This window comes from Arachis ipaensis, chromosome B05 (genome assembly GCF_000816755.2).
Source record: "Arachis ipaensis cultivar K30076 chromosome B05, Araip1.1, whole genome shotgun sequence".
NCBI lineage: Eukaryota > Viridiplantae > Streptophyta > Magnoliopsida > Fabales > Fabaceae > Arachis > Arachis ipaensis.
Window position 1 is genome coordinate 76,261,534 of NC_029789.2, and position 9,013 is coordinate 76,270,546.

Here is a 9,013-nt window from a genome sequence, read left to right on the forward strand (position 1 = left end):
TAAATGATGTTTCGTAGTGTTGGATGATGGGTAAGAGAAGGGAAGAAGAGAGGAGAAGAGAAGAAATGGAAAGAGGAGAAAAAAGAAGAGATGTGAAATAGGCAATCCACGCGTGCGCGTCTGGTACACGTGCGCGTGGGATGGTGAAAATGGTAGTGACGCGTACGCGTGAGTCACGCGTATGCGTGATGGCTTATTCAGAGAGGCGACGCGTACGCGTGAGGTGAGGCGTATGCGTGGGCAGGCTTGTTCCTCGCACACAAAGTTGGCATAGGGTGGCCACAACTCTCTGGAATTTGGCTTGGAGGTGAAAATTTTGAATCCACGCGTACGCGTAGGTGACGCGTGCGCGTGGATGGTGGAAAAGCTTGGGATTACGCGTACGCGTGGGTTGGTGCTCTGTTTTTTTTTTTTTATTTTCAAGTTCTTGCACCAAACCAAGCATTCCAAACCTCAAAACAGCTACCAAAACACCATAAAACCTTATTTAACATACTAGACTAACAACTAAACTCAACAAACTAATCGAAACATGAAATTAAACTAATTTTACCAATATTTATAAAAGAGAAAAATGAAAAGATGTTACCATGGTGGGGTGTCTCCCCCTTAACACTTTTGTTTATTGTCCGTAAGTTGGACTTATGGGGAGCTCCTCATCAAGGTGGCTTGTGCTTGAAGCCATCCTTGAACATCCACCAATGCTTGAGTCTCCAATAAGTTCCATTCTTCAAAGTTAATATCTTCAAGCCTTGATGGAGTTCCTCACAAACCATGAGCTCCCAAAATTGATTCTCCTTGTGCGATCGGGAATCCCACACTTTGTTTTGACACCAGTCTTTAAGTTGATTATCATTAGTCCATCCGGGTGCCAAGCAAGATGAATTCTCAATGAAGTGCCAAATTCTCCTTCTAGACCCATCTACTTGAGCACTAGCCAAACCTTTGTATCTAGTCCTTGAAATATCAACCATAATGAACCTTGCTTTGCAACACCAACCACGAAACATCCTTCTTTTATGCTTCATCCCACAAAGTTCCCTAAGTTGACCATCCGTTTCAAGCAAGCCATACTCGAGTGGGACAATAAAGCTAATAGAAATGAATTTCACTAACTCAAATGTAAAAGTAGATGACAACCTAGGCAAATAAGTTTCCAAGGATCTTGACAAAGCGTATTCAACTTCCGTTCTTCTTTTTCTAAGGACTTCCACCTCTTCACAAGAATTCTCAATATCAATCCTTTGTTCATCAATTCCATCCAACTCTTCTCCCTTACTAAAACCATCATTGGGAGGATGAGAGAAGTCTACCTCCACAACACTTTCAAATTCACCGGGAGAAGGTGCTTCAAGTTCAAAGGATTCTTCACCACTAAGATTTGATGCTTGATCTTCATTGCCATGGGAACTCAATTCTTGCTCTATCCCATCCAATTCTTCATATGGAATATGCCTTGGAGGTTGTGCACTTTCCTCCTTAACATCAAATTCAATCTTCTTGGAGGGGTTTTCTTCCACTCTAAGTTCCCATGGAGGTTCCGCATCTCCTAAGTCTTCAACCAATTCTTCCTCTTCTCTAACAATCATAACTTCCTCCAATTGTTCCAATACAAAACAACATTCCTCATTTTCAACCGGAGTTTCCAATCTCTCCTTCATGCTATGCTCTTCAATTGATTCTCCACATGTGGCCATGAAAATGCTTTGAGTGTTCAAGCATTCGGAGGCTAATCAATGCACTAACTCTTCAAGGCAGCCATGAATCCTAGTGCCTCCCTTTGCATTTCTCCTTGTTCTTGAAGTAGCAAAGTGATTAGGAAGGGTTCATTGTTTTGGAGGAAGGGTTCATAATAGGAAGGTGGTTCTTCTTGGTAGAGGTATGGTAGTTCAACACTCTCTAATTTTTCCACTTGTTGCACAACACACTCCACGGTTGCTCCTCCACAATCACCAACAAGCTTCAACAGGCATCAACAACCAATTTTTTCCAAGCTATACACATTAATTACCACAAATTAATACCTAAGGTTCATCAAAATCACAATTTCACAAGGTAAAGAGTTTCCTTACCTTTTTCGATGGTGTTTAGGGCACAAACCACCAATTGCCCAACATTCAATATCTAAAATCATGAAATTGAAGGGGGTGAGAACTGGGTGAGGAATTAAAATTTCTTACCACTTTGTCCAATAGATTTGAAGAGAATTCCGAGACGAACGCGTGGCCACAGACGGCTCGTCAATTGAAGTTGTGGATTGAAAGTTACAAGGATTTGAATATTGAGTTGAATTGGAGGTTAGGGTTCTCCTCACCCTTCTCCTTCCCAGCGTGAATTCGGTTGAATGGGATGGGGGAGTGGTTGAGTGCTTCATTAGTTCATTTATATGTTGAGTCTTAGGCCCAAAACAGATCCGGTTCAATCAGTTCAGCCTATTGACCCAACTTTAGGTTAAATTCTTTAAAATTAGTGTTAAAATTCGTATTTTAAAAGAAAGAAAAAGCCGATTCCCAGTCCAGTCCAATCAGCCGGTTCATCAGTTTTTGGACGATTCTTCAGTTGACGGTTTTAGGCATAGGACTGGATCGTTGTCATTATCAGTTCCCGGTTGGACTGATTCGACCGATCAGTTCGGTCCGGTTTTTAGAACCAATTTTAATTGTTTATTAAGCGAAGGGAGGAAGCGGAGGAGGTCCGTGCGAGTTCCTCTTCTTTTGTTTTTTTCTTTACTTTTTTTCTTCTTTTTTGTCCTTAGTCAGCCAAAAATATAACAACAGTATTTGGCCGCGTTGAAAGTTGAAAAAGCTGAAAGCCTGAAAGTATGTACCATCCAACGAGAGGTGGTGTTCGAGGCGGGCGAGATCGTAAGTTTCTCCTTGTTTATTTATTTATTTGGTGCCAATTCCACGAATACCTTAGAATCTTGTAACTGTGCATTTGGAGCGCGATTTCTGGTAAAAATTTCGAAGGGAATTTAGCTTGAGAAGTGTGCTAATTTTATTTGTTGTTCTAGAATCTAAAAGTCTAAAACCCTAAAGCAAGCTATTAAGTATTATCCTTCAAATCTGAGCATAGCAATAGCATCATGATGTTTTAAAGAATCTATTCTTAGAAGTTTAAATTGATATGTATGTTTTATTGATTAATTTATGTATGATATGGAATCAGTTATCCTGGTAGTGTTTATTCAATAAGGCATGATAGAACTTTAATCGTTTTTTTTTTCTTTTGACCAGTGTCTCTTTGAACTTTTGCCATTATGTGCATTCGTCTTTTCTTTTTGTTTTTTGTCCAGAATTTTCTTGGGAGGATGTAAAGGCTGATAAACATCGTGAGAACTATCTTGGTCACAGTATCAAGGCCCCTGTAGGAAGATGGCAGAAAGGTAAAGATTGTTCTTTTGCTTGAACTAAGCGTGCACTTTAAATGTCAGTATATTCTGTTATACTTATTGCAATTATTGTGGTTGTGTTTGATTCGATATGGCTATCTTCTTACTTCCTTTAGTTGTTATCAAAGCTAGCTTAACTATTTGCTTCCTGTGTCCAAGATCCATAAATTTAAATGGTGTGCTTTTATTTATTTCTTTGAATCGTAGTTCCTGCACATTCACCTTTTCTGTTTGCTTCTCTGTTTGTACTGTTTGGGGCAACTGGTAGCAGTGCGTGCAGTATTATTTGTCAGGATGCTGCTGCTATAGTACTTGTCAGATGGTGGAATTATACTTACATTGCAGTTTTGACTTGTTAGTATCAGATGCAGTTTTGCCGTGCATGATTAGGCTGATGTTGTTTTGTCTTTTCGTGGTTTGTAATCAAAATCTCATGCTTTAGTTCTTTGAGATTTTAGTCACACTTTAGCTTTGGTAGTTTGGACATAGATTTCATACATTAAGATATTTTGAGCCCACGAAATAGAGCATGTTTGCTTCTTTCTGTCTGCATCATGTGAGGTGTTGGTTGATAGAATAATCAAAATGAGTTAAGAGTGTATGATCAATGAACATGAGCGGTATCTGAAGTAGCACTAAAGAAATGAAATGGCAATAGTTTGTCCTGTTTCATTAGAAAGCAAGTTTATAACTTATAACCTGGGGTTATAACTTTAGACACGGTGATTAATGTGGTTCAGTTTACACCAAACCATACATCTGTTGTATGTGCTGTGTGGGCTATTGTTACACTGGTATTTATTTTAATGGAAATACAGAAATACAATAGAACCGTAAAAGATAACAGAGGAATTTCGAGAGTCCTCTTCTCTCCTAGCCTAGGCTTTTCCAAATCTTTTCCTACCTCTCACCTAATCAGCTCCTCCTTTTATTGCCTTCCCTCAATTTAATTATCATAATTAGCATTCAACTCCTACGATTACACCTCCCTGATTCTCTCATCTGACTAATCCAATCATCAATTATTGTCACTTATGATTACACATTTCTCCTGTCCTATTATTCCTCCCTTTTCTTTATTGCTTCTTCTAGAATAATGATAAGGTAAAGGGATTATTTTCTTTCCTTTTTTGGCTGCCTTTGCTGCTGACTCAGCATTCTCTCTCTCTCCAGGGTATGTAACAATACCTTCCCCTTGAAGCATCACTTTGTCCTCAAGGTGGATGGAAGGAAAGGCTTCTTGAATTGCAGCTGTATGATGACAGTTGCAGCTCTTCCCGTTCAGGTTCCCCTTCATGGGCCTCTTGGTTCATCCCTACGTCTCCTTCTGCCTCCCCTTCTGCGTCTTCTCCTAGGAGTATGATTTGATAGTGCTTCATGGAGCACCTATGATCAGGTCCCCACTTCTCTCCACATCTGAAGCACAACTCTTTCCTCTGTCTCTCTGCCCACTCTTCGTTTGAGAGCTGCCGTGTGCCGCTATTACGAGTCGTCTGCGAATGAGAAGCGCTGCTGCCTCCGTTCAAACTGGTGTTAAGGCCTGTACGAGGAGTAGGGGTGCATCTGTTTGTGTTGGATCCAATCTCGCCCCTTGATTCGCTTCTGTCGTCGTGGGTGTTGTACTTCGCCGAACTAGGATTTTTGAAAAATCCAAATCCAGCTCCCACCGAACTAGATCCGCTTGACCCGCTCCCTTTCGGCAACCCTTACACCCTCCTGCCGTTAGGGTCAACCCCGGTCTCCTTCCATGCTTGATTTCTCCATTCAATAGCCGTGGCTCTATCCATTAAAGTTGGTAAATTATCGAACTGAGCCACCTCCAACTCCGCCTGAATTTCTTTTTTGAGTCCATTTGCAAAGATGCACATGAGAGCCTCTGTTCCCAGGTTTCTCTGCGTTCGTGCTGCAGCCTCAAACTCTCGCCTATACTGAGCGACGTCCTCCACCTTCTTCTCCTCTAGTAACGGAGCCATGGGGTTGAGAGCAGCTCCAGGTTGAAAACGTTTCAATAAGTCCTCCTTGAAGTCTCCATGTCTGAAATGGTGTGTATTCTTCCCACTACTCCATCCATGCGAGAGCCTCTCCCTCCAAAGCAAGAGTGACAAAGTCCATCCTTTCTGCCGGAGCCACCTGGGTGACACGAAACTATCTTTCCATCTTCACCAGCCAGCCACTTGCATCATCTCCCGAGAAGATGGGAATGTCAAGCTTTCTTGTAGGCTCAAATCTCCTCTGTTCTGTTTCACCTTCATTATTGTTGCCGCCTCTGCCTTCTGAACCTTCTCCATCTCCCCCGTTTCTCCCTTCAACCCCATTTCGCCCCTGGTCATGGTGTTGTTGCGAAAGCATTTCCCTCACCTGTCTCAGCAGGTTGGTGGATAAGAGTTCAAACGATCGGTTTTGAGCTTCCAGCGAACGATTCTGGGCCTCCCTCATCTCCTCCATTTGCTTCTCCAAGACTTCCAACCTCGACTCCATGGCAGCTCGTGTGGAAACCACGCACACAACACCTAAGATCGGTGCTTTGATACCAGTTGTTACACTAGTATTTATTTTAATGGAAATACAGAAATACAATAGAACCGTAAAAGATAACCGAGGAATTTCGAGAGTCCTCTTCTCTCCTAGCCTAGGCCTTTCCAAATCTTTTCCTACCTCTCACCTAATCAGCTCCTCCTTTTATTGCCTTCCCTCAATTTAATTATCATAATTAGCATTCAACTCCTACGATTACACCTTCCTGATTCTCTCATCTGACTAATCCAATCATCAATTATTCTCTCATCTGATTTTATTCTTTTTTTGTTGTAGCTTTCTGCTCCATCAGTATAGTTTAAGGATATATTTTCCTTTAATGCTAATGAAGAAATTTTCATGTCATATCGGGATCTAGTCGATTGAACTGATAGGATTCAGGTAGTAAGAGAATCGGTAGGCTTTATTGATGAACTAGAGATTGCAAATCACAATCCCTTATTGGAATACGCTGTTGGAACTACCAACTACGGAGGGAGTTCTTCCTCTCCTATACTAACAGATCTAACAGAAATTTCACAAAAAGACTAAAACTAACTAATCAACTAGTATTTATAGGCAGCAACTAGGACTAAGACTATTGCCCTTATGCCTACTAGTGCAGCTCAAAGGGAACAAACAGATAGCCAATTAACAGCAATTTGGAACTAAAACAACTAAAACCGGCAAGTAGACTACTTATCTCTCCTCTTGTAAACTAGACCAAACCTGTTTCTATGATGAACATATTCGAGTTCTTTTGGTTAGATAGCTGTTGTTTACATATTTTGTTGTCTTTTGCCAAAGTCTTCTCTTTTTAATTCAACAGGGAAAGATCTTTATTGGTATACCAGGGATAAAAAGTCCCAGGAAGCAGAAATGGAGGCTGCGAAAGAAGAGATAAAAAGGATTAAAGAAGAGGAAGAGCAGGCAATGAGGGAAGCTCTTGGCTTAGCTCCTAAGCATGCTAACCGTTCTCAAGGTATCCGTCTTGATAAACATGAGTTTTCAGAACTGGTAAAGAGAGGGTCCACAGCAGAAGATCTTGGTGAAGGTCATGCTGAAGCAGCTAGGGTTCAAGGTCTTGGATTTGCAAGGTAAATTTGTTAGGAAGAAATTTTTTTTAAATGATATATAGGGGATCTCTTTCCTTTTTTCTTTTCTCTAATTTTTGATCTTTCCCTGCAGTTTCTGGTGTTTTACCACTTACTAATGAAGTAATTGGATTAAGAAATTCTTAGTTGGTGTGCTTGTGGGCACTCATTGGCACTAAATCCGTTATGCTTGCGTTATTATGCAAGTTCTGTTATTATGCAAGTTCTGGTGTTTAGTATTTTGGTTTTCCATACAAGTATCATGCTATTTACTGAGTTTGGAAACCAATATTCTAGTGTTGACTATCCAATCTTTTAAAAGAACTATCTCTTCTAAGCAAATAGTATTCATGAAACAATGAGTCCAATTTGAGTTTGGCGTGCTAGGGATGTGGTTTGTCAAAGCATCATATGGTTTTCAAAGGGTAGTCTAGTATCCCTCACCTTACTTAAGAGGGCCTTATGAGAGCACGACCAACTGTGTTGTGTAGGTTGTGCTAGAACCAGTGTGGTGGTGCTAGCACTATTTTAAAGAACTGGAATGGAGCACTGAGTATTTGGCATAAGGATCATATGATTTCTTATTTTCTATTTTCCTTTGACATATGGGTTGATTGATTTTCTCAAATCAACTTAACTTTGTTTAACCCAATTCTTTGTCAATGCTAGTCTACCACTCTTAGGCTTTGTTTGGTTTTTGTCTCAAGACGGAAATACGGAGACAAAATTTGAAATACAAAGATAGAAAGAGGGACAGGAACAGATACAGAAAAAGGATATTGTCCCAGAAACAGAAATTTACAGATTTTCTGTTCACTCCAAAATGAGGGACACAACAATGGATGGAGAGATGGTGGTTTTGGTTTGGATGGTAAGAAAAAGATGGGGAAGAAAATGACCGAACCCTTTAATTTTTTTTCTGTTTTCATATCTTTACTTTTAGCAGACAAGATATAGATACAATTTTTAAATGTCTATTTCCATCTTCCAATGTTTGTATTTATATCTAAGGACAATATCCAAATGAAGCCCTAAAGATGGTGTATCAAATGTAAATATATACAATAATTACAAAAGAAGGGGCTATACTAAGTTGTTATTCTTCCTTTGGTGATTTCAATTTCTTATAATTCTAAAGTACATGGTCAAAAACAAACTAGTCTTGAAAATTGCAACTTAGTTATATGCAGGGTGGTTATTAATAATTCTGGATTGTTTTTCTTGAAAATAGTTTGCTGACTTGTTTTCCTACTATGAACCTATTGTTCTATTATGTAATCAAAATCATGTTTATGGTTTTGGGAAGTCTCTGCCAATATTTTCTTATTTATTTCCAACTCTTTGCAGAGCACCCTGCCCTTGGGAAGAGCTGGGTTCTTCAAAGCTTGGTATGAGTGACAGTACACCAGCCAAGGTGGAAAATATACCTTTGCCAAATCAATCAGCAACTAAGAATGAAGAGGATTCAGATGAGAGTAGAAAAAAGAGAAGACGTGAGGAAAGGAAGGAAGAAAAGTATGAAAAACTTGAGAAGCATCATTCTCGTGGGGATAGGAAGCACGAGAAACACAAAAAGCGCGAGAAGCATCGTGAATCAGATGACAGGAAGAGACACAAGAAAGACAAGGAGAGGAGAAGATATGATTCTGATTCTGATTCAGATTGAACAAGTTCTGTTGGTTTTCCGCATCATACAATTTGGAACGACTTGTTTGTTTTAGCTTTGTAACTGAAATATTGATGGTGGTGAATCTTACTAACACTTTGAAGGGGAATGAAGCCAGTTGCATGGTTTTACAGTATCTTTGGAACAAAATATTTTTGCTTTTATTTTAAATAAATTAAATTAGAAATGAATTTTTGTGTTTGAAATCAATTATTTAAAATAAGAATAGATTTGATTTATAAATTAATATAACGATTTGATTTTGTATTTTTATTTTGGTGTGTTTATTTCGGTACGATGATAAATTCATACGTACTGATATGATAAAAATGTGGACAAATAACAAAA

At 39.5% G+C, this 9,013-nt stretch overlaps 1 protein-coding gene across 1 annotated transcript; it reads left to right on the plus strand.

Moving 5' to 3' along the window:
* Positions 2,666 to 8,801, plus strand: LOC107643691 (multiple myeloma tumor-associated protein 2 homolog). Its single transcript, XM_016347414.2, has 4 exons — positions 2,666 to 2,864; positions 3,296 to 3,385; positions 6,735 to 7,002; positions 8,347 to 8,801. Exons 1-4 carry the CDS (start codon positions 2,822 to 2,824, stop codon positions 8,663 to 8,665), a joined length of 720 nt encoding a protein of 239 aa, XP_016202900.1. The 5' UTR covers positions 2,666 to 2,821; the 3' UTR covers positions 8,666 to 8,801.

Coding starts and splice junctions, on each gene's coding strand:
- LOC107643691 (XM_016347414.2), top strand. CDS start 2,822: ATGTACCATCCAACGAGAGGTGGTGTTCGAGGCGGGCGAGATC. Junction 3,386..6,734: donor TGTAGGAAGATGGCAGAAAG/GTAAAGATTGTT, acceptor TTAATTCAACAG/GGAAAGATCTTTATTGGTAT. Junction 7,003..8,346: donor CAAGGTCTTGGATTTGCAAG/GTAAATTTGTTA, acceptor AACTCTTTGCAG/AGCACCCTGCCCTTGGGAAG.